Source organism: Triticum dicoccoides, chromosome 3B (assembly GCF_002162155.2).
Source record: "Triticum dicoccoides isolate Atlit2015 ecotype Zavitan chromosome 3B, WEW_v2.0, whole genome shotgun sequence".
Taxonomy (NCBI): Eukaryota; Viridiplantae; Streptophyta; class Magnoliopsida; order Poales; family Poaceae; genus Triticum; species Triticum dicoccoides.
The window spans coordinates 57453499-57480461 of NC_041385.1; the positions used below are offsets into that span (position 1 = coordinate 57453499).

General features: G+C 43.1%; 1 protein-coding gene and 1 long non-coding RNA gene across 4 annotated transcripts in view; both read right to left on the minus strand.

The window, feature by feature from the left end:
- The window catches only part of LOC119279267 (glyceraldehyde-3-phosphate dehydrogenase 1, cytosolic-like), a 22735-nt gene extending 22338 nt beyond the window's left edge, over positions 1 to 397 (minus strand). Inside the window, exon 1 of the mRNA XM_037560568.1 lies at positions 250 to 397. Coding sequence (XP_037416465.1) covers positions 250 to 397 — 148 coding nt within the window. The remainder of the gene's footprint in view (positions 1 to 249) is intronic.
- Positions 398 to 16078: 15681 nt separating this feature from the next.
- Positions 16079 to 20264, minus strand: LOC119274682. 3 transcript variants are annotated; one of them, XR_005135274.1, is made up of 6 exons: positions 19394 to 20264; positions 19049 to 19304; positions 18619 to 18665; positions 18361 to 18536; positions 17515 to 17702; positions 16079 to 16360 (listed from the first exon to the last, which is right to left on the minus strand). It is a non-coding gene; the product is annotated as an uncharacterized LOC119274682 (long non-coding RNA). The 3 variants fall into 3 exon arrangements; XR_005135273.1 differs by having other exon boundaries at positions 16079 to 16354; positions 19049 to 20264; XR_005135272.1 differs by having other exon boundaries at positions 19049 to 20264.
- Positions 20265 to 26963: the final 6699 nt, after the last annotated feature.

Sequence of the window (26963 nt, forward strand, 5' to 3'; positions counted from 1 at the left end):
TCACCCCCCAGATCCACCAGTCCAGGCACGGCCATGGCATCACGGCCAACTTTCTTGCTGGCGCGTGCATGCGTGCTTCACACTGGCCACAGGCCTCCGGCAATCAGGACGGCGACAATGTCAACGGGGTCATCGGGTCTCCGGCGGCTCGTGCCCCTCGCGCAACTGCTCCCCTCCTCCCCTCCCGCCCTGCGCTCCAGATCCGGCCCCGACGAAGCCATGGTTAGTCCCGTCGCGGCGTCTGGCCACCCGGCGACGGCGGGGATCCGCTGCTGCAGCGCCTCCGCGCAGGGACCTGCGAGGCCGCGCCATGGCTGCGGGACGCCTCCAGGAACTCGGCCCGCGACCTGCTCGCCTGGACCAAGTAGGGCAGTGGCCTCCGTGCCATCCTCGTCATCTCGGTGAGCTTCCCCTGCACGCCCCCTAATTTCCTTTTCTGATCCGTCCCAGACACTGTTTAACACCGTAGCAACTGATGCACTTGAGGTCCTAGAACCGCCGCCTCTTTCCTGCTAGGGTTTGCGTCGTCCGGGTCCCCGGCCTGTTTCCGGGGGATCCGTGCCTCTAGCGGGGCCTAGGGTTCGCGGAACCCGCCCTGGCTGTAGCTGCTGCTAGATCCACTGGCGTTAAACCCTTGCGTGATTAGATCTGTAGAGCTATTTATTACGGTGGTGGCTTCCTGAATTTGTGAATTGCGTCAGAGTGTGATCTTGCAGTGCCGTTTGAGGAGGATGACAAGGACCCAAGGATCTGGTTCCTCGATCATAATTACCATGAGTCTATGTTCTCCATGTTTAAGAGGATCAACGGTATGTTGTTTTAGAATTTTTATTAGATATGCTTGGACTTGCCATGTGTAGTTGTTTCTGTTGAATACTGATGAGATGTTTTGGATGCAGCCAAGGAGCATGTCGTTGGCTGGTACACACTGGTCCAAAACTGAAGGAGAACGACTTGGATGTTCATGCATTGTTTACCAAGTATGATTCTGCTCTACAACCATTTATCCTACAGTAATTTAGAAGCTCTTCTCGGTTTGTACACAATTATTCGGTACAATTACTTGCAACTTATACATACGAACCAATGTTGGAATGCAAGCGTGAACTCTTCATGGAGGCTAGATGTTCATGGAGGCAAGCGTGAATATCGCCGTCACGCCCTCCTTCCCTTGCTTCCGGCATTTCCCCTGGATTCAGGTACACATCACGCCGGCTCTTCCTTGCTGCCTCCCTGTTCTGGGCTAGCCTTCTCAGCGTCTGCATTTCATCAATTACCAGAAATTGAGTTGCATGTCCAACACAATCACAGAAAGAAACACTAGCAGCATTACTGCCTATGCTTGATTTCTGCAGTAAACATGTTATCTGAAAATCTGTAATGATGTTAACTGATGTGAGTTTGTGCACTTGATGTTTTATACTTGGAAAACAAATGAACTTGTTTTGGTTATATCTCTCCCTGTTAATTATGGGTGATTTCCTTCTTGCAAATTATATATGTTCTATCTTGAGCTATCTCTCTTCTTGGTAATAAAAGTATGTGCATTGGTTGATATTTAGTATTCGTATGTCTAGTTCACGATGATGGTCACTTGCGGCAGAGGCACCGATATTTTGGTGTCTAGATATTCGTCGCCGATAACTAAGCACGCAATGCTTGTATATACCCAGTTTTTACTGCCTAGTAGTGAGCACACCTAGCCCCAGTCACCTACTTCAATCAAAGAAACTAAGAATGTTCATAGTAATTTGAAAAGTATCTCATGCTTGATGCTCATACACTTGCATACACATGCCTCCTCCTCCTCTTCCTCCTCTCGTCTCCCACAATCTAATGTGTGTGTGCATTTTTTTTGTAGGTTCATGAAGAGGCCAATCTGGTGTTGTGAAAGAAGGGGGCTGGCCATGGAGAAGATCCCGTGGCGAGCTCCTCAGGGGTAGGTTATCCCACAGATCTCCTCAATTGGGATGTGAAGATGCAAAACTTCTGTTTGTTCGGGAGCTGCTTTATTATATCAAATGCACCAGATACTTACTATTTCTCTTATGATCTTCTGGCTGGGCTAGAGAAAAAACAGAGTTGCATATGATTTCTAGGTACTAGTAGTCTAAAATGTTGGCCTATCTAGTGTACTATAGGAACCTATTGCAATCCCCTCTAGATGGAGGATTAGTTCAGGTGTTATGCAACCAATAACCCTTCATATATACCGCATGCTGTTGTTTACTAAAACCAAATAAATTATCTGCATGAAACAGAGCTTAAAATTGCGACGAATATCACCATACTAGTATGAGGTTCCTTTTGCATTTCTCTGTTTGTGCTGCTATTACTATGACATGCATTGTCTGTATTTAAATTTTGTTTGCTGCTTTAGATCACTAAGGATTTTTGGTACCTTTTTATGTCTTGTGTAGTAGCGCTAAAATCTTACAGCAAAATACATCTTTAACCGTATATGAGATTAGCAAGGAATTATATGGTTTGAATTTTGGCGTTGGCCTTGTTCTCAATTATTTTGTAGACTGCTTTCAATGGGGGAAGAAGCTTAGAGAACTTCAATTAAATATAAGAATTATCCATGATTTCATTGCTATGAAGGTGATCGAGTTGGTGGTCTATACCAGTTCCATATTTACTTTGATGGTTCTTGATACGTGAACTATTTCATAGGGCATAGTTATCCATGTTGCATTCTAATTCCTTATTTGACTAGATGCTTCAAATGATGAGGCTAGTTGATTATCCATGTTGCATGTAACACTACGGGAATCAGCTAATTTGCCGTCACGGGAGCTCTTTGCCGTCAGCTTTTCATTGGAACAGACGGCAAAGACCACTTTTGCCATCAGTTACTGACGGCAAAGAATGGCTAACGGCAAAGACATACTTTGCCGTCTGTAAAAAAACACAGACGGCAAAGACTCTTTGTCGTCTACATTTTTTATTTAGAGACGGCAAAGTGCTCACTTCGTCGTCTGTAAAAAAAATCAAAGACGGCAAAAATATTTACCATCCGTGTTTTTTTACAGACGGCAAAGTGCTACTTTGCCATCTGTAAAAAGCCCGCAGACGACAAAGAAGAAACACAGCCCACGTATCAATCACGCGGATCAGTGATATGGCAAAATCTGGTCCACACATCCCTACAATGCAAAACCCACTCGCCCCACGCCCCGATGCCCACGCCCCCACCACTCTCTCTCTCTCCACCCCCATCACGATCCTTATCCTCCTGACAACCCACCCACCCCCATCACGATCTCTCTCTGCCTCGTTCCTCTCTGCTCTCGATCTAGAGAACACAGCCACCACCTCGCCTGCCGGCCATGCCCTCGCCGACCACCACCTTGTTGGAAATATGCCCTAGAGGCAATAATAAAAGTATTATTATTATATTTCCTTGTTCATGATAATTGTCTTTTATTCATGCTATAACTGTATTATCCGGAAATCGTAATACACGTGTGAATACATAGACCACAATATGTCCCTAGTGAGCCTCTAGTTGACTAGCTCATTGTGATCAACAGATAGTCATGGTTTCCTGGCTATGGACATTGGATGTCGTTGATAACGGGATCACATCATTAGGAGAATGATGTGATGGACAAGACCCAATCCTAATACTAGCACAAAAGATCGTGTAGTTCATTTGCTAGAGCTTTGCCAATGTCAAGTATCTCTTCCTTCGACCATGAGAGCGTGTAACTCCTGGATACCGTAGGAGTGCTTTGGGTGTATCAAACGTCACAACGTAACTGGGTGACTATAAAGGTGCACTACAGGTATCTCCGGAAGTATCTATTGTTTTATGCGGATCGAGACTGGGATTTGTCACTCCGTGTAAACGGAGAGGTATCTCTGGGCCCACTCGGTAGGACATCATCATATGCGCAATGTGACCAAGGAGTTGATCACGGGATGATGTGTTACGGAACGAGTAAAGTGACTTGCCGGTAACGAGATTGAACAAGGTATTGGATACCGACGATCGAATCTCGGGCAAGTAACATACCGATAGACAAATGGAATTGAATACGGGATTGATTAAGTCCTTGACATCATTGTTCATCCGATGAGATCATCGTGGAACATGTGGGAGCCATCATGGGTATCCAGATCCCGCTGTTGGTTATTGACCGGAGAACGTCTCGGTCATGTCTACATGTCTCCCGAACCCGTAGGGTCTACACACTTAAGGTTCGATGACGCTAGGGTTATAAAGGAAGTTTGTATGTGGTTACCGAATGTTGTTCGGAGTCCTGGATGAGATCCCGGACGTCACGAGGAGTTCCGGAATGGTCCGGAGGTAAAGATTTATATATGGGAAGTCCTATTTTGGCCACCGGAAAATGTTCGGGATTTTTCGGTATTGTACCGGGAAGGTTCTAGAAGGTTCCGGAGTGGGGCCCACCTGTATGGGGGGACCCACATGGACGTGGGTAGTGGGGGCAAGGCCCCACACCCCTGGTCAAGGCGCACCAAGATCCCCCCTTAGAAGGAATAAGATCATATCCCGAAGGGATAAGATCAAGATCCCTAAAAAGGGGGGATAACAATCGGTGGGGAAGGAAATAATGAGATTTCTTTCCTCGCACCTTGGCCAACGCCCCAATGGACTTGGAGGGCAAGAAACCAGCCCCTCCACCCCTATATATAGTGGGGAGGTGCATGGGAGCTATACACGAAGTTCTGGCACAGCCCTACCTCTCTTCCTACTCCTCCTCTCCCATGGTGCTTGGCGAAGCCCTGCTGGATTGCCACGCTCCTCCACCACCACCACGCCGTTGTGCTGCTGTTGGATGGAGTCTTCCTCAACCTCTCCCTCTCTCCTTGCTGGATCAAGGCGTGGGAGACGTCACCGGGCTGTACGTGTGTTGAACGCGGAGGTGCCGTCCGTTCGGCACTAGGATCATCGGTGATTTGAATCACGACGAGTACGACTCCATCAACCCCGTTCACTTGAACGCTTCCGCTTAGCGATCTACAAGGGTATGTAGATGCACTCTCTTTCTACTCGTTGCTGTTCTCTCCATAGATAGATCTTGGTGACACGTAGGAAAATTTTGAATTTCTGTTACGTTCCCCAACAGTGGTATCAGAGCCAGGTTTATTGCGTAGATTCTTTGCACGAGTAGAACACAAAGTAGTTGTGGGCGTTGATGTTGTTCAATATGCTTACCGTTACTAGTCCAATCTTGTTTCGACGGTATTGTGGGATGAAGCGGCCCGGACCGACCTTACACGTACTCTTACGTGAGACAGGTTCCACCGATTGACATGCACTTGGTGCATAAGGTGGCTAGCGGGTGCCAGTCTCTCCCACTTTAGTCGGAACAGATTCGATGAAAAGGGTCCTTATGAAGGGTAAATAGCAATTGGCATATCACGTTGTGGTCTTGCGTAGGTAAGAAACGTTCTTGCTAGAAACCCATAGCAGCCACGTAAAACATGCAACAACAATTAGAGGACGTCTAACTTGTTTTTGCAGGGTATGCTATGTGATGTGATATGGCCAAGAAGAATGTGATGAATGATATGTGATGTATGAGATTGATCATGTTCTTGTAATAGGATTCACGACTTGCATGTCGATGAGTATGACAACCGACAGGAGCCATAGGAGTTGTCTTTATTTATTGTATGATCTGCGTGTCATTGAAGAACGCCATGTAAACTACTTTACTTTATTGCTAAACGCGTTAGTCATAGAAGTAGAAGTAGTCGTTGGTGTGACAACTTCATGAAGACACGATGATGGAGATCATGATAATGGAGATCATGGTATCGTGCCGGTGACGATGATGATCATGGAGCCCCGAAGATGAAGATCAAAAGGAGCAAAATGATATTGGCCATATCATGTCACTATTTGATTGCATGTGATGTTTATCATGTTTATGCATCTTGTTTGCTTAGGACGACGGTAGTAAATAAGATGATCCCTTACAAAATTTCAAGAAGTGTTCTCCCCTAACTGTGCACCGTTGCTACAGTTCGTCGCTTCTAAGCACCACGTGATGATCGGTGTGATGGATTCTTACATTCACATACAACGGGTGTAAGACAGTTTTACACAGCGAAAACACTTAGGGTTAACTTGACGAGCCTAGCATGTGCAGACATGGCCTTGGAACACGAAGACCGAAAGGTCGAGCATGAGTCGTATGGTAGATACGATCAACATGAAGATGTTCACCGATGATGACTAGTCTGTCTCACGTGATGATCGGACACGGCCTAGTTGACTCGGATCATGTGATCACTTAGATGACCAGAGGGATGTCTATCTAAGTGGGAGTTCATAAGATGAACTTAATTATCCTGAACATAGTCAAAAGACCTTTTGCAAATTATGTCGTAAGCTCGCGCTTTAGTTCCACTGTTTAGATATGTTCCTAGAGAAAGTATAGTTGAAAGTTGATAGTAGCGATTATGCGATCAGTAGAAAGCTTATGTCCTTAATGCACCGCTCAGTGTGCTGAACCCCAACGTCGTTTGTCGATGTTGCGAACATCGGACATACACGTTTTGATAACTACGTGATAGTTCAATTAAATGGTTTAAGTAGAGGCACCAAAGACGTTTTCGAAACGTCGCGGAACATATGAGATGTTTCGAGGGCTGAAATTGGGATTTCAGGCTCGTGCCCACGTCAAGAGGTATAAGACCTCCGACGATTTTCTTAGCCTGCAAACTAAGGGAGAAAAGCTCAATCGTTGAGCTTGTGCTCAGATTGTCTGAGCACAACAATCACTTGAATCGAGTGGGAGTTGATCCTCCAGATGAGATAGTGATGTTTCCCCAAAGTCATTGCCACCAAGCTGCTAGAGCTTCGTGATTAACTATAACATATCAGGGATAGATATGATGATCCTTGAAATATTCATGATGTTTAACACCGCGAAAGTAGAAATCAAGAAGGAGCATCAATTGTTGATGGTTGGTGAAACCACTAGTTTCAAGAAGGGCAAGGGAACAAAGGGATACTTCATGAAACGGCAATTCAGCTGCTGCTCTAGTGAAGAAACCCAAGGTTGAACCCAAACCCGAGACTAAGTGCTTCTGTAATAAGGGGAACAACCACTGGAGCAGCATTACCCTAGATACTTGGTAGATGAGAAGGCTGGCAAGGTCGATAGAAGTATATTGGATATACATTATGTTAATGTGTACTTTACTAGTACTCCTAGTAGCACCAGGGTATTGGATACCGGTTCGGTTGCTAAGTGTTAGTAACTCGAAATAAAAGCTACGGAATAAACGGAGACTAGCTAAAGGTGAGCTGACGATATATGTTGGAAGTGTTTCCAAGGTTGATATGATCAAGCATCGCACGCTCCCTCTACCACCGAGATTGGTGTTTGCGTTGAGCATAGACATGATTGGATTATGCCTATCGCAATACGGTTATTCATTTAAGGACAATAATGGTTACTCTATTTTTGAATAATACCTTCAATGGTCTTGCACCTAAAGGAATGGTTTATTGAATCTCGGTCGTAGTGATACACATTTTCATGCCAAAAGATATAAGATAGTAATGATAGTACCACTTACTTGTGGCACTGCCATGTAAGTCATAATGGTATAAAACGCATGAAGAAGCTCCATGTTGATGGATCTTTGGACTCACTCGTTTTTGAAAAGTTTGAGACATGCGAACCATGTCTATTGGTGTATATGCATGAAGAAACTCCATGCAAATGGATCGTTCGGACTCACTTGATTTTGAATCACTTGAGATATGCAAATCATACCACATGGGCAAGATGACTGAAAAGCCTCATTTTCAGTAAGATGGAACAAGATAGCAACTTGTTGGAAGTAACACATTTTGATGTGTGCAGTCGAATGAGTGCTGAGGCATGCAGTGAATATCATTATGTTCTTACTTCACAGATGATTCGAGTAAATGTTGAGTATATTTACTTGATGAAACACAAGTCTGAATTATTGAATGGTTCAAGTAATTTCCGAGTGAAGTAGCAGATCATTGTGACAAGAGGATAAAATGTCTATGATATGATCATAGAGATGAATATCTGAGTTACGAGTTTTGGCACACAATTAAGACATTGTGGAAATTGTTTTGCAATTAATACCGCCTGGAACACCATAATGTGATGGTGTGTCCGAACATCATAGTTGCACCCTATTGGATATGGTGCGTACCATGATGTCTCTTATCGAATTACCACTATCGTTCATGGGTTAGGCATTAGAGACAACCACATTCACTTTAAATAGGGCACCACGTAATTCCGATGAGATGACACCGTATGAATTATGGTTTAGAGAAACCTAAGTTGTCGTTTCTTAAAAGTTTGGGGCTGCGACGCTTATATGAAAAAGTTTCAGGTTGATAAGCTCGAACCCAAAGCGGATAAAATGCATCTTCATAGGAAACCCAAAACAATTGGGTATACCTCCTAATTCAGATCCGAAAGCAATATGGATTGTTTCTAGAATCGGGTCCTTTCTCGAGGAAAAGTTTCTCTCGAAAGAATTGAGTGGGAGGATGGTGGAGACTTGATGAGGTTATTGAACCGTCTCTTCAACTAGTGTGTGACAGGGCACAGGGAGTTGTTCCTGTGGCACCTACACCAATTGAAGTGGAAGCTTATGATATTGATCATGAAACTTCGGATCAAGTCACTCCCAAACCTCGTAGGATGACAAGGATGCGTACTACTTCAGAGTGGTACGTAATCCTGTCTTGAAGGTCATGTTGCTAGACAACAATGAACCTACGAGCTATGGAGAAGCGATGGTGGGCCCGGATTCCGATAAATGGCTTGAGGCCATAAAATCCGAGAGAGGATCCGTGTATGAAAACAAAGTGTAGACTTTGGCAGAACAGCTCGATGGTCGTAAGGCTAATGAGTACAGATGGATTTCAAAAGGAAGACGGACAATGATGGTAAATGTCACCATTAAGAAAGCTCGACTTGTTGTTAAGATGTTTTCTGACAAGTTCAAGGACTTGACTACGATGAGATTTTCTCACTCGTAGCGATGCTAAGAGTCTGTTGGAATTATATTAGCGATTACTGCATTATTTATGAAATCTTGCAGATAGGATGTCAAAACATTGTTTCCTCGACGATTTTAATGAGGAAAGGTTGTATGTGATACAACCGGAAGGCTTTGTCAATCCCGAAAGATGCTAATAAGTATGCAAAGCTCCAGCAATCCTTCTAAGGACTGGAGTGAGCATCTCGGAGTTGGAATGTATGCTTTGATGATGATCAAAAATTTTGGGTTTGTACAAAGTTTATGAGAAACTTGTATTTCCAAAGAAGTGAGTGGGAGCACTATAGAATTTCTGATGAGTATATGTTGTTGACATATTGTTGATCAGAAATGACGTAGAATTTCTGGAAAGCATATAGGGTTATTTTGAAAGTGTTTTTCAATGGAAAGCCTGGATTAAGCTACTTGAACATTGAGCATCAAGATCTATAAGGATAGATCAAAATGCTTAATAATACTTTCAAATGAGCACATACCTTGACATGATCTTGAAGGTGTTCAAGATGGACCAGTCAAAGAAGGAGTTCTTGCCTGAGTTGTAAGGTACGAAGTTAAGACTTAAAGCTCGACCACGGCAGAATAGAGAGAAAGGACGAAGGTCGTCCCCTATGCTTAAGACATAGGCTCTTCAGTATGCTATGCTGTGTACCGCACCTGAAGTGTGCCTTGCCATGAGTCAATCAAGGGGTACAAGAGTGATCCAAGAATGGCTCACAGGACAGCGGTCAAAGTTATCCTTAGTAACTAGTGGACTAAGGAATTTTCTCGATTATGGAGGTGGTAAAAGAGTTCGTCGTAAAGGTTACGACGATGCAAGCTTGACACCTATCCGGATAGCTCTGAGTAGAGAGACCGGATACATATAATGGAGCAATAATTTAGAATAGCTCCAAGTAGAACAGTTGTTTGGAATAGCTCCAAATAGAGCGTGGTAGCTGCATCTAGGAGATGACATAGAGATTTGCAAAGCACACACGGATCTGAAAGGTTCAGACCCGTTGACTAAAACCTCTCTCACAAGAAACATGATCAAACATAAAACTCATTGAGTGTTAATCACATAGTGATGTGAACTAGACTACTGACTCTAGTAAACTCTTGGGTATTAGTCACATGGCGATTTGACCTCTGAGTGTTAATCACATGGCGATGTGAACTAGATTATTGACTCTAGTGCAAGTGGGAGACTGTTGGAAATATGCCCTAGAGGCAATAATAAAAGTATTATTATTATATTTCCTTGTTCATGATAATTGTCTTTTATTCATGCTATAACTGTATTATCCGGAAATCGTAATACACGTGTGAATACATAGACCACAATATGTCCCTAGTGAGCCTCTAGTTGACTAGCTTGTTGTGATCAACAGATAGTCATGGTTTCCTGGCTATGGACATTGGATGTCGTTGATAACGGGATCACATCATTAGGAGAATGATGTGATGGACAAGACCCAATCCTAAGACTAGCACAAAAGATCGTGTAGTTCATTTGCTAGAGCTTTGCCAATGTCAAGTATCTCTTCCTTCGACCATGAGAGCGTGTAACTCCTGGATACCGTAGGAGTACTTTGGGTGTATCAAACGTCACAACGTAACTGGGTGACTATAAAGGTGCACTACAGGTATCTCCGAAAGTATCTATTGTTTTATGCGGATCGAGACTGGGATTTGTCACTCCGTGTAAACGGAGAGGTATCTCTGGGCCCACTCGGTAGGACATCATCATATGCGCAATGTGACCAAGGAGTTGATCACGGGATGATGTGTTACGGAACGAGTAAAGTGACTTGCCAGTAACGAGATTGAACAAGGTATTGGATACCGACGATCGAATCTCGGGCAAGTAACATACCGATAGACAAAGGGAATTGAATACGGGATTGATTAAGTCCTTGACATCGTGGTTCATCCGATGAGATCATCGTGGAACATGTGGGAGCCATCATGGGTATCCAGATCCCGCTGTTGGTTATTGACCGGAGAACGTCTCGGTCATGTCTACATGTCTCCCGAACCCGTAGGGTCTACACACTTAAGGTTCGATGACGCTAGGGTTATAAAGGAAGTTTGTATGTGGTTACCGAATGTTGTTTGGAGTCCTGGATGAGATCCCGAACGTCACGAGGAGTTCCGGAATGGTCCGGAGGTAAAGATTTATATATGGGAAGTCCTATTTTGGCCACCGGAAAATGTTCGGGATTTTTCGGTATTGTACCGGGAAGGTTCTAGAAGGTTCCGGAGTGGGGCCCACCTGCATGGGGGGACCCACATGGACGTGGGTAGTGGGGGCAAGGCCCCACACCCCTGGTCAAGGCGCACCAAGATCCCCCCTTAGAAGGAATAAGATCATATCCCGAAGGGATAAGATCAAGATCCCTAAAAAGGGGGGATAACAATCGGTGGGGAAGGAAATAATGAGATTTCTTTCCTCCCACCTTGGCCAACGCCCCAATGGACTTGGAGGGCAAGAAACCAGCCCCTCCACCCCTATATATAGTGGGGAGGTGCATGGGAGCTATACACGAAGTTCTGGCACAGCCCTACCTCTCTTCCTACTCCTCCTCTCCCATGGTGCTTGGCGAAGCCCTGCTGGATTGCCACGCTCCTCCACCACCACCACGCCGTTGTGCTGCTGTTGGATGGAGTCTTCCTCAACCTCTCCCTCTCTCCTTGCTGGATCAAGGCGTGGGAGACGTCACCGGGCTGTACGTGTGTTGAACGCGGAGGTGCCGTCCGTTCGGCACTAGGATCATTGGTGATTTGAATCACGACGAGTACGACTCCATCAACCCCGTTCACTTGAACGCTTCCGCTTAGCGATCTACAAGGGTATCTAGATGCACTCTCTTTCTACTCGTTGCTGTTCTCTCCATAGATAGATCTTGGTGACACGTAGGAAAATTTTGAATTTCTGTTACGTTCCCCAACACACCTCTCCTGCCGGCTCCGGCCTCGCCGGCCAGCACATCAACCGCCCGCCGTCCTCGGGCCTTCCCTCTTGGCCTCCAGGTCCAGCAGCCCCGTTACCCTTGGCCCTCGCCAACCGCTGGCCTGGCGCCGTCACCACGGTCAACCTCCGCGCCCCGTTCCCCGTCGCCCCAGCCGGCCGCCTGCGCCGTTCCCCGTCACCCCAGCCGGCCGCCTGCACTGTTCCCAGTCGCCCCAGCCGGCCGCCTGCGCCATTCCCCGTCACCCCAGCCGGCCGCCGGCGTCGTTCCCTGTCGCCCCCGCCCGCCGCGGCCCCTTTCGTCTTCACCACCGGTGCCACCGGGCCCGACCTCGTCCCCCTTCGCCACCGCAGGCCGCTAGCCCCGACCAGTCGCCCCACCTCCACCGGCCCCGGCCCTTGACGCTGCACCATCACCCGGATGAGGTTGGCAAGCTCCAGCGCGGTGGCAGATGGCTGGGGCGACGGGGAACAGGGTGCGGAGGCATGCTGGGGCTACTCGGGCGTCCATGTTTGCCTCAGTTCTCTTGTAATCTGTGTAATTCGTCTATGTGTACTGTGTGTAATTTATTGGTTTCTAATCTGTTCATCTTGTGAAATAGAGCAGTTTTATATTGTGAAATTCATTCGGTGGTCGTTGATTCTTGGAACAACAAGTGTTGGATACTGTGGTGTTCGTGGTCTGTTCTTTCATTTTTTTAAATATAAAAAATTCTTTGCCGTCTGTGATTTAGGAAGAAGACGACAAAGGCAGATCCTGGCTGACGGCGAATACACTTTTCTTTGCCGTATGTTATTTATACGGTTGAAGGCAAAACTTTAGTTTAGCGGATGGCAAAATCTTTGCCGTTTGGTCGATGAAAAGTAGACGGCAAAGTACTCTTTGCCGACTAGGCTTTGTCGTCTATGTTTGCCAGTTGACGGCAAAATCTTTGTCGTCTGTATTATAGCCTTTGCCGTCTGTACTTGCCTGACGGCAAACTACCTGATTCCTGTAGTGTAAATGGGTTGAGTAGACAGAATTGGAGTGAGCAGATCACTATAGGACTAAGGAAAAATCAGAAAGTATGTGTAGGAAAATATCATCGTTCTTGCTCACTTTGCAAAAATGACGAGTACTAGAAATTGTTCCCTTTCACTAATATTTGCTGTTTGCTGATGGTTATACGTCTTTTGCTTGATCTATTATGATTCATGCACACAGGTTGGCTAGAAATAGCCCTGGTTATAGATATTTTTTATTATTTTATACATTAATGTATGTCGTTATTATTTTTACATGTGATGCTTTCAGCCTGTTTTACTGTTCCCTCCTCGATTGATCTATTCATGTAATGTTCTGTTCTTATAGGAAGGTAAGTTGTCGCACCTGGAGAACGAGCAATGAAGACATTGTTAGGACAGTACCAGATGTGCTCCTACGTGTTCAACAATGTTATGTAGTAGTGAGATAAGGCAAATTATGTATGCATTGTTAGGACAGTACCAGATGTGCTCCTACGTGTTAAACAATTCCTGTGTAATGAAATGTTGTATTCCCTGTGTACATGTTGCTTTAATGCCAGATTGTGAAAATTACTCAATTGCCATGATAGTACCGGGCCTGAATAGGCCATGACCCAGAAATAAATGTGGTACAAACGTGGTATGGGGTGAAAAGGCCATGGCCCAAACAGGACGAAAACTAATAAGAAATGCATTATAAGAGGCCATGGGCCAGAAATAAAAAGGCTAAAATGTGGGCTTGGCCCATGTAGTCGACCAAATTAATAGGGAAAAAATATTCTAAAAAGGCTGAATTGTTGGGCTAGGCCCATGTAGAACACCTAATTGGACCGGGCTGAATCTTAGCAACGACCAATTCAATTGGTCACAATTTTGCCACGTCAGCTTGCCACGTTGGATCCGACGTGGCCTGGGCAGACAATCATTGACCAAAACAAAAGGTCATGGGTTCAACGACCTTCTGTTTTGGTCGTAAACGTCTACGACCTTATCCGGAAGAAGGTCGTTAATTTCAGTTTACGACTGCCAGCTTTTGACCTTCTGTTTTTGGTCACAAAAAGGTCACAAATGAAAAACAATGACCATTCATTGACCAATAGTCAAGGTCACAAGATGACATATTTCTTGTAGTGTCCAGCCAGGGATGGGCGTGAATTTGCCAGCGAAAACTTGGTTCGGCCTTGGCCAAAACTATCAATGTTGGCACCCACGGGCGTCGTTACCTCATTGCGGGCTTTATGGGGTGATTCGTGTTCCCTGTGTGCCTCGAGGGGAACACCAGATTTGGGCTTTCCATATCGAATGATGGCGAGGTTCCTGCGTCGTCGCCCCCATGGGGGCATCATTGCTACTTGTGAGCTGCATTGGGATTTCCCCGAAGAGGAGAGGATGAAACAGTACAATAGAGATAAGTATTTCCCTTAGTTAAGAACCAATGTGATCAATCCAGTAGGAGAACCACACAGAACCTCGTTAGCAGCACCTGCGCACACAAAAGCAAATACTTACATCCAACGCAAACAAGGGGGTTGTCAATCCCCTCAACGGTTACTTACAAGTAATAAATCTTGTAGTGGTAGATAATAAAGTAAATTATAAAACAAAATAAAAGAAATAAAATTGCAACAAGATATTTTTGTGTTTTTATATATGATAAAAGTAGACCCGGGGCCACATATTTCACTAGAGACACCTCTCTTGAGCACATAGCATATGGTGAATGAACAGATTATTGTTGGGCAATTGATAGAAAAACGCAGAGTTATGACGATATTCAAGGCAAAGATCATGTATATAGGCATCACATCTAAGACAAGTAGACCAACTCCTGCCTGCATCTATTACTATTACTCCACCGATCGACCAATATCCAGATTGCATCTATGGTATTAAGTATAAAACAAAGTAACGCCTTAAACAAGATGACAAGATGTAAACGAAGTAAACCCAATCAATATAAATAAACCTTGTCGTTTTAACCTTAATGGCGATAATACAAATACGTGTCTTGTCCCTTTCTGTCACTGGGATATAGAGCACCACAAGATTGAACACATCACAAAGCACCTCTCCTATTGCAAGATAAATCAATCTCATGATCATTATCATTAGCTTCCTCACTTAGTTGGTGTAGGCATCACTGGAACTGATTTCTGTGATGAACTACTTTCCAATTCGGGAGAAGGTACAATTACCTTATCAAGTTCTATTTTCCACCCACTCACTTCTTTCGAGAGAAACTCCTTCTCTAGAAAGGATTCATTCTTAGCAACAAATATCGTGCCTTCGGATCTGTGATAGAAGGTGTACCCAACAGTCTCCTTTGGGTATCCTATGAAGATACATTTCTCCGATTTGGGTTCGATCTTATCAGGTTGAAACTTTTTCACATGAGCATCGCAGCCCCAAACTTTAAGAAACGACAACTTAGGTTTCTTGCCACTACAAGAAATATGGCCAATTATGACTCCCCATTTTTGTCGTTAATTTGTCATTGCTTTCGTTTATTGACCTTTTTTTGACCAAATTTGGAAGGTTAATAGATTGCCGTCAAGAACGAACAAATGTGACCTTTTCCAGAATTTTCGTCATGGCCACCCTTGACCAAAATTTAGGTCGTTAAATCTTTGACCAAAATTATGGTCATTACTAATGAGCCTAGACCACATAGGATCTGATGTGGCCGAGCCAACATAGCACATGCGATGACATGGATGCCATGTAGGATCGGTCCAAATCAGTTGTTTTAATGGGTTGGGCCCAATAATTCAGCCCACTTTTAAATTTACTTTTGGGCAATAAGCATGGGCCAAGCCCAACAGATCAGTTCTTGGGCTGAGTTGTGCAACCCATTTATTTAATCCATCATTAATTGGGCCAGCCCTTTTATCTACCCAACAAAAACATTTTGTTTTTTTCTGTCAAAGGGCCTTGAAACGGTCCAGCCCACTAACACAATTTAGTATTTTCACTCCAGCCCTTATTGAAGGGTGACCAACAACAACCAACAGTATCTCAAAAAGAAAAATACATTGCACAATTTGGCAGTCAGCCAACACAGGAGAATATAATGAAAATAATAATATAATTCACCAGGATTTCAATAACTTAGGCCCAGCATTATCTTTACACCACAGGTTCATAAGATGCACCAAACAAAATAACACTCATAATATGGCCTCCATATTGTGCACTAGTAACCAGTAACATAAGATGGCACCAACCAAAACAACACAACTAGTGAAGGAATGTGGTGGAGGGACATTCTTTAGTGAGAATGTCAGCAACAATAGCAGCATCACTCTTTGGTTCTCAACCTTTTGGTACCTCTTGTTCCATAGCACTTTCCATGTCAGACTGACACTTAAAGAAAGATGCACACATGAGCAGAGTATTATGTCCATCAATATATTGCAGTTGGTTCTGAATGACTAGGAAACTTTATAAGAAAACTATTCAAGAATAGATTTCCTAGTAGCAGCAATTTAAGAAGATAACATCATAATACTAATACAACACCTGACATTTAAAAAAAAGAATGACTAGGAAACTTTATAAGAAAACTATTCAAGAATAGATTTCCTAGTAGCAGCAATTTAGGAAGATAACATCATAATACTAATACAACACCTGACATTTAAAAAAAGATGGGAAAATCTATACTTCACACAACGCACACCAGCGTCTCATGCGGCGGCTACCGTGCGCGGCTAGCTACAGTGCGGTGCCCTGTTTGCTCAATACAGACTAGCAGTTATTGCTACATGGGCTGGACAACACATGCTTTTGTATATCCAGACTACATGCTACTAATTAAGTAGTAGTTATTTGAAAAGTTTGTAGCAGACAAGCAGAACAAATCTTACTTGCTAATTATTTTTGGCAAGTTACTGTTAGCTACATAAAATAAGCATGGCACAAGGTTTACTAAACAGGTGAGAATGCGAAACAAACCATTGTAGAAATTTAAATCGAGCACGTAACTTAAATGGGAACATGGAGCAGAGAAGAACTTACTACGTTTCAGGAGCGCATATGTTGTTTCTTTAGTATAGTATACAGTATCAAATAAACTGCCGCAAGTCCTAGACATTTCATTCAGAGCATATATGAAATGACACGAGTTTCTCCGTTCTAAAAGCTGGGAAGATAGATGCTTCAGGCAATCACTAGACAATTAATCGAAGAGCATACAACGCCCTCTCTTAATTACCAGTGTCCAACGACAAAGTAATGCCTGCTGGACTACTATAGGAACTGAAATTGCTTGTATACTATCGCATTTCCAGTACCAAAAATGAATGTGCAATGCGATTAGGAAAGGGAATATAGCAGCCATGCAACAGAGGACCGAGACAAACAAAAAAGCTATAATAAAATAGGAATCATATACTGTACTACTTTGAATGAATCATCTCTATCAGATCCGTCGAGCAGAAATCATATAAGGAAATCACGTCTAACAAGGATGAGGTAAACAAGCCACATCAACACATTAGAGAATACTCGAAACTTACTATCGCTTGAGTTGTCCCCTCCACTTGGAGTGGACGACGATCTGGTTGCTAAGCGTCTTCCTGTCTGTGCCCTTGTAGAGAGGGTAATGGCAGGCATGGCCACGGACATGGCCATTAGCTGCACCCACGACCCCTCAACGCTCTCACCACCCGGAGAGGAGGTGCCTTCCATACGGGCTCCTTCAGGTCTAAGAGAGCAAGAGCGAGGTGGGGGTTAGTAAGCATCAAGGATGCTACTGTTCTTGGTCAAGCTAAGTAAAAAAATCAAGGGCATGACAGATTCAAGTCAAAAAAATTAACATGGGTACATCTTGCGCAAACTATCATCATTTATAAAAAAAATACAAAAAAATATGCAAACAGCTGTACAATGGTTAAGTGCTCATACTTATATCATATCAAGCAATGGCATTTAGCAACAGTAAGGATCAACTACACTATTGGCATATCATGAATACTTAATCCTCAAGATGCAGAACGCTTATTTACAGTAGTTTGGGTTTTAAAATGTTTCATCTTGAAGCATCACACTAGCAAATGATAGGAAAGATCATAGGAAACAGCACTACCCTGATCAAGTATACTAGAAGCATCAAAAAAGTCAAACAAGCTCATTGCGCATTTTCTTCCAGCGTGAGACACAATAAGCATAAGTAACCACTAGGAAAATGAATTGCTATCTACATGCCCTATTATCAGCAACAAGAACATTAGGCGATGAAGAATATAATTCCAATGCAATCTGTTAGCCAAACACACCATGCCACCCCAACCATCTGACGATCCAATAAAATGTCTAGAAAAGTCTGTTGAGTGGCATGCATAGAAATCTAGAAATAAACTAACCTATAAAATACGAATCAACGAGAGCACCTTGCCAAGCATGTGGCAGACCACACGATCTACCACGAGCACAAGCAGAGCCCAATCAGATCGGATCCTTACTTAGTGCACATCTTGCAGTCCCCCTGGCTGCACGTCGGTCACTCCTTCGCCGACACTCTCAACAATTTTATCAGCAGCTATGGAAGCAAACTTATCGGTGCACAGTTATCTTTAGCTATGGATGATAATATCTGAAATCACACAAATTTGTGGGCTTACCCAGCAGCCTTGTCACCGAGAATGCAAGGAAAGAGGCCCTTAGGATCCTGCATAGCAAAAGAAATCCTTTCATGACACGAACACAAATTCTAGTAAATCTCTACAGCATGCAGTAGGCTTTCAGATTTGCACAAACATTTTCTACTGTACATCATGTCAATTCACTCTACACCCAACCCGACACTATGAGGAACAACTCGTACAATGCTACATGGAAGTCAATTAATCCCCAATTACTCAGTCTCATCGCAACCACTGACACAGTGGAATAACACTGACGGTAGGGAAAATCCAAGGATAAGTCGCTGGGGTTGGGGGAGGTGGTGACTAGCAGCAGTGCCAGCGCTGGCTATAGGCCCTAGGCAACCGCGGCCATTGAAACCTAGATTCGAGGAAGCGCAAGGCGAGGAGGATGGGGGGGGTGACGGACCTTGCCGCTCCAGGTGTAGTAGTCGGTGTGGATAAACTTGCGTGACTGATAGAAGATGATCACTGACGCTGGGACACACATGTCTGTCTGCAGAACAAACCATCTTGGCCGAATGCAATGATCTCGAGCCACCAAGAAGAGTCCATCACTCCTTCACTCCATGGCGACAACATGCTCATCTTCTATCAAGCATTCCATCAAGCTGAGCATCGTCTCCCAAATGGCGAAGCCATTGCAATTGATCCAGTCCTATGTACTGGATAGCAAGCTGCTTGTGTCAACCAACCAATTCAATAGTAACTCCAGTTGCTACCAGTCCATGTAAAACAGCCACTGAATACGTACATGTCTGCAGCACGAACCAGCCGTTTAGCTGTACATGCGCACCTCATGCCTCATGTCAAGCATGTCGTCGGGCTGAGCTGAGCTGAGCTGAGCATTGTCTCCCAACTCGCTAATGGCAGCCCCTTGCATTGATTCCTCAAGTGCTTCACCACGCTTCTCCTCTGCTGGGCCTTCGATCGAGCAGAGACAGCGCCCAGAACTGCCTCTTCCTTGCCTGGCATTTCGTCGAACACATGCCCCTCGCTGGCAGGACCAGCCACCACTGCACAAGGAAACGGGGGTGCCCCGTTCGGCGCTGGCCCCGTGGCCGTGGCCGCCATGTGCGCCGCCACTCGAGCAGTGGCTCGAACTAAACCTTGCTATTGCGGCCTCGAACAGATGGTTACATCTCCAGGTGTAGCATAGTGGAGACGACCTTGACGCGGACTCGCCGGCCAGCGGCGACGCCACCTGCACGTCCTCGACCACCAGCGGCTTGTTCGCCTCGTACGCCACCGCCGTTGCACGCAAACCGAACCCCAGCACAGAGGTGGCGGAAGGGCGAGGAGGGGGCGCCAGGTCGGCCTTGAAGCACCGCGGCCTCCGGGGACGACGAGGCCGCCGTCGTCTCCATCCAAGCAGCCAGCCGCGAGGGCGGTCGGCAGGTGCCGCGCTGGGCGCCGCCACGGGATGCGTCGCGGAAGGAGGCCGGGGACGGGGAGGTGGTGATGGCGTCCACCCTGTCGCGCTTCTGCTGCTTGGACATGCGGGGCGACAGCCTCAGGAAGGAGGCGGCAAACACCAGCATCGGCGCGCTCGATCTGCTGCGGGAGGGCAAAGGGGAGCGACTGGGAGGGGAAGGAGGGGCGGCGATAGGGCGAGGAGGAGGACATTGTCGTCTATCTGGATTGGGGAGAGGGGGAGAGAGATCTGGCTTGGGTTGCTAGGGTTTGGGTTGGGTGGCTGATACTTGAGAATGAGTGAGAGACGTTGGATCCGTTGGGTGTGGACGGTCCAGATCGGCTACATTGGGATGATCCGTGGGAAAAGCCCTGATTGGTTCAGAAAATTTATGACATAAAATAGTTTTAAGTACTAAAACTAGAGGCATTTTGTGAAGCAGCTATCAAAAATATTTTGCAAAACAGCACACCTAAATTTTTCACTCAAGTTATACTACATTTTCGAATGATCACCAATTTGCATGCATTTTTTTATCTTTCTAGCTACTTTTAATCATTTTTCTTGTTGCAAAGATGGTTTTTTTGTGAAGAACCTATCAAATATTTGTTGCAAAATTGTACCAAATCAATTTTCTAAAATACTAGGTCATATTTAATGTACAATTAATCAAATGGTTGGGTGTCAAAAGTGTTGATCCACCTCTCGTAAAAAAGAGAAATTTCCGCCGGTTCAGTTGGAAATGGGTCAAATTTGAACTGCGGCTACCTTATAGTTTAATCTTTAATTTTTCCAAAATTCATTTCTAGGTACATAAGTATCTATTTAATCAGAGAAACACCAAAAAAAATTCAAGATTCAACCACTAGCTAGGAACAGTCATTCCCGCCGTTTTGACCGCATTTTCAAAGAGGCATAAAAAATTCAAAAAAATTCAAAAAATTGGAAAACCTTCGCATTGTGTCACTATATGTGACCAGGTTACCAGGGAAAATAATAAACTTGCAATACGGCAATTCTTTCAAAAAAGTATTCTCAGAAATGAGCTATCATGTGCGGAGATTCATGGCTTTCAAGTCAAATGATCAATCTTATGGCCATATTCATGGCATAGTTTGTTTAAATGATCTCATATTGTGCACAAGGGTGTATCTTCAAATGGAAAACAATGTTGCCTAAGGAAGTTTTCATTTTCTTTGGACGAAAAATTCATTTTCCATTTTTTGAGTGCCCAAAATGAGTTTTTTTGTGAAGGACCTACCATATATTTGTTGCAAAATGGGACAAAATCATTTTTATAATATATTAGGCCATATTTAATGCACAATTTACCAAATGGTTGGGTGTCCAAAGATTGTATCCACCTCTGGTGAAAAAGACAAATTTTCGCCGATCTAGTTGGAAGCAGGTCAAATTTGAACTACAGCTGCCTTATAGTTTGCTCTTTATTTTTTCAAAAAAATCATTTCTAGGTATATAAGTATCTATTTAATCAGAGAAACACCAAAAGTTTTCCAAGATTCAACCACCAGCTAGGAAGGGTCATGCCCGCTGTTTCGACCGCATTTTGAAACAGGGATAAAAAATTCGAAAAAAATCAAAAAATTAGAAAACCTTCGCATTGTGTTATTATATGTGACCAAGTTACCAGGAAAAATAATAAATTTGCAATACGATAATTCTTTTTAAAAAGTGTTCTCAGAAATAAGCTATCATGTATGAAGATTCATGGCTTTCAATTCAACTGATCAACTTTATAGTCATATTCATGTCATAGTTTATTCAAATGATCTCATATTGTGCACAAGGGTGCATCTTGGAATGACAAACAATATTGCATAAGGGAGTTTTCATTTTCTTTGAACGAAAAATTCATTTTCCATTTTTTGAATGTCCAGAATAAGTTTTTTTGTGAAGGGCCTACCATATATTTGTTGCAAAATTGGACCAAATCAATTTTATAAAATATTAGGTCATTATATGTGACCAAGTTACCACATTTTTATACACAACGTTTAAATATTTTTATATACAACATTTAAATATTTTTTAAATACAAGATTAATATTTTTAATACATGATTTATTTTTTATTTACACATTTTAACATTTTCAAATGCTTGATTTACATTTTTATATAACTCTTTAACATTTTTTAAATGCTCAATTAACATTTTTAAATACATGATCAACATTTTGCACACACATTGTATATTTTTTGTACATATGGTAATAGTTTTCTTTATACGCATGTAAGATTTCCAAATGCTTGGTTAACATTTTTTGAAACGTTTTATGTGAAGTTTGTTTTTCAATATATATGTATATATATAGAATAATTGGAAGTATAAATAATAAACAAAAGTAAAAAAGAATGAACGAACAAAAGACAGACCAAAAACGAGCTGCGACCCAGTAGTTGGCCCACTCGGCGGACGAAAAATATAAAAGAAAAAAAGGTGCCCTTGTCCCACTAAGGCCCAAGCCCACTCGACACTACACATTAAATAGGTTACGGGCGAGAATGTACATGTGTCTTTGTTACAGTGTGGTGGTTGTCTCCTTACGGAAACTCGAGTGGTAGCTAATTCGAATCACGTGCTGTGATTTCTTTTTTGCTTTATTCACATTTGTGGGACAGGTCCTTTTTTTCTTTGAGAGTGGCATTTTGGCGCGGTGGCCTTTCTTTTTTGCTTTATTCGGACGGGTTTTTTTTTCTTTGAGAGTGGCGTTTTGGATCTTAGATGTAGATACACCTATTATGAAATATGTATAGAAAAAATCCCATGTGTATATCTGGACATCCTATGTTTGAACACAAAATTTTAGTGAACAAGGGCATTTTTGTTGCATGTGTAAAAAAGATTAAAAATGGCTTGTGAATAGCTGTAATCAAGCATCAAAAATTGTTTTTTACACAAGCCACAAAAAATGTCATTTTTCATCGAAACTTGGTGCACACACATATAGTGTCCGGATTTACACGTGGGATTTTTCTCGAATTTTTTGAACTTTTTAAAATATATATTTAGACAATGGGTGCATATACACCTATGAGCCAACGTGCATTTTCACCTTTTTCTGCTTTATTAACCTTTGTGGGACGGGCCCTACATGTCATTTGTACTGTGTTAGTTGGCCCCGTCTGTAAATGTAGACCCAGTTTAGTCAACAGGTCAATCTATGGACGAACTGACACTACAACCAACACAAAAGCCAAAATGACACGACACATAGGTAAAATTGATGATGTGGACGTCCAGTCATCCATGTTACAACACCATGACCATCTGAATTGGTCGTAATCAGCTAGAAATAAGGCTGTCGACCACTGTTGTCTGCTTATGACCATTTTGTGTACGGTAATTACAACCTTTTTGACCAAAATAGTCACTATGGTTTATGGTTTCGACTCTCCTAAACAGGCCACGACCAATTGGATCGAAATGGTCATAGATTTATGACGATTTCTTCCACGGTCACTGCCAGAAGGTCACAATTGAGCATATTTCTTGTAGTGTGCCAAACCGCAGTTCATACGGTGTCATCTCAACGGATTTAGATAGTGCCCTATTTAACGTGAATGCAACTGTCTCTAATGCATAACCCCAAAACGATAGTGGTAAATCGGTAAGAGACATCATAGATCGCACCATATCTAATAAAGTACGGTTACGACGTTCGGACACACCATTACGTTGTGGTGTTCCAGGTGGCGTGAGTTGCGAAACTATTCCACATTGTTTCAAATGAAGACCAAACTCATAACTTAAATATTCACCTCCACGATCAGATCATAGAAACTTTATTTTCTTGTTACGATGATTTTCTACTTCACTCTGAATTTCTTTGAACTTTTCAAATGTTTCAGACTTATGTTTCATCAAGTAGATATACCCATATTTTCTAATCATCTATGAAGGTCAGAAAATAACAATACCCGCCGCGAGCCTCAACACTCATCAGACCGCATACATCATAATTATTATTCCCAATAATGCAGTTGCTCGCTCCATTATTCTAGAGAACGGAGTCTTGGTCATCTTGCCCATGAGGCATGGTTCGCAAGCATCAAGTGATTCCAAAAGTCCATCAGCATGGAGTTTCTTCATGCGCTTTACACCAATATGACCTAAATGGCAGTGCCACAAATAAGTTGCACTATTATTATTAACTTTGCATCTTTTGGCTTCAATATTATGAATATGTGTATCACTACAATCGAGATCCAACAAACTATTTTCATTGCGTGTATGACCATCGAAGGTTTTATTCATGTAAACAGAACAACAATTATTCTTTGACTTTAAATGAATAAATGTATTGCAATAAACATGATCAAATCATATTCATGCTCAACGCAAACACCAAATAACACTTATTTAGGTTCAACACTAATCCCGAAAGTATAGGGAGTGTGCGATGATGATCATATCAATCTTGGAACCACTTCCAACACACATCGTCACTTCACCCATAACTAGTCTCTGTTCATTTTGCAACTCCCGTTTCGAGTTACTACTCTTAGCAACTGAACTAGTATCAAATACCAAGGGGTTGCTATAAACACTAGTAAAGTACACATCAATAACATGTATATCAAATATAGCTTTGTTCACTCTACCATCCTTCTTATCCACCAAGTATCTAGGGTAGTTCCACTTCCAGCAACCATTACCTTTGTAGTAGAAGCACTCATTTTCAGGCTTGGGTCTAGCTTTGGGTTTCTTCATGGGAGTGGCAACCTGCTTGCCATTCTTCTTGAAGTTCACATTCTTTTCCTTTGCCCTTTTACTTGAAACTAGTGGTCTTGTCAACCATCAACAGTTGATGCTTTTTCTTGATTTCTACCTTCGCCGATTTCAGCATCGCAAAGACCTCGGGAATCATTTTCGTCATCCCTTGCATATTATAGTTCATCACGAAGTTCTAGTAACTCGGTGATAGTAAATAGAGAACTTATTACTATGTTATCTGGAAGATTAACTCCCACTTGATTCAGGCAATTGTAGTACCCAGACAATCTGAGCACATGCTCATTGGTTGAGCTATTCTCCTCCATCTTGTAGGCAAAGTACTGTCAGAGGTCTCATACCTCTTGACACAGGCATGATTACGAAATACCAGTTTCAACTCTTGGAACGTCTTATATGCTACGTGGTGTTCAAAACATTTTTGAAGTTCCGGTTCTAAGCCGTAAAGCATGGTGCACTAAACTATCAAGTAGTCATCATACCGAGCTTGTCAAAACATTCATAACGTCTGCATATGTTCCGGCAATAGTTCTGTCACCTAGCGGTGCATCAAGGACATAATTTTTCTGTGCAGCAATGAGGAAAATCCTCAGATCATGGACCGAGTCCGCATCATTGCTACTATCATCTTTCAACTTATATTTCTCTAGGAACATATAAAAAATAAACGGGGAGCTACATCACGAGCTATTGATCTACAATATAGATATGCTAATACTACCAGGACTAAGTTCATGATAAATTAAAGTTCAATTAATCATATTACTTAAGAACTCCCACTTAGATAGACATCCCTCTAATCATCTAAGTGATCACGTGATCCAAATCAACTAAACCATGTCCGATGATCACATGAGATGGAGTAGTTTTCAATGGTGAACATCACTATGTTGATCATATCTACTATATGATTCACGCTCGACCTTTCGGTCTCAGTGTTTCGAGGCCATATCTGCATATGCTAGGCTCGTCAAGTTTAACCCGAGTATTCTACGTGTGCAAAACTGGCTTGCACCCGTTGTATGTGAACATAGAGATTATCACACCTGATCATCACGTAGTGTCTCGGCACGAACAACTGTCGCAACGATGCATACTCAGGGAGAACACTTATACCTTGAAATTTTAGTAAGGGATCATCTAATAAAGCTACCGCTGAACTAAGAAGAATAAGATGTATAAAAGATAAACATCACATGCAATCAAAATATCTGACATGATATGGCCATCATCATCTTGTGCTTTTGATCTCCATCTCCAAATTACTGTCATTATCTCCATCGTTACCGGCATGACACCATGATCTCCATCATCTTGATCTTTTATCAACGTGTCGTCACATGGTCGTCTCACCAGCTATTACTTTTGAACCTATTGCTATCGCATAGCCATAAAGTAAAGCAATCACATGGCACTTCCATCTTATGCAATAAAAAGACAACCATAAGGCTCCTTCCAGTTGCCGATAACTTTAACAAAACATAATCATCTCATACAACAATTTATACCTCATCACGTCTTGACCATATCACAACACAACCTGCCCTGCAAAAACAAGTTAGACGTCCTCTACTTTGTTGTTGCAAGTTTTACATGGCTGCTACGGGCTGAGCAAGAACCGTTCTTACCTACTCATCAAAACCACAATTATTTTTCGTCAAGTATGTGTTGTTTTAACCTTCAATAAGACCCGGGCGTAGTCACACTCGATTCAGCTAAAGTTGGAGAAACTGACACCCGCCAGCCACCTGTGTGCAAAACACGTCGGTAGAACCAGTCTCGCGTAAGCGTACGCGTACTGTCGGTCCGGGCCGCTTCATCCAACAATACCGCCGAATCAAAGTATGACATGCTGGTAAGCAGTATGACTATTATCGCCCACAACTCTTTGTGTTCTACTCGTGCATATAACATCTATGCATAAACCTAGCTCGGATGCCACTGTTGAGGAACGCAGTAATTTCAAAAAATTTCCTACGATCACACAAGATCTATGTGATGCATAGCAACGAGTGGGAGAGTGTTGTCCATGTACCCTCGTTGACCGTAAGTGGAAGCGTCAAGTGACGCAGTTGATGTAGTCGAACGTCTTCGCGATCCAACTGATCAAGTACCGAAAGCACGGCACCTCCGTGATCTGCACACGTTCAGCTTGGT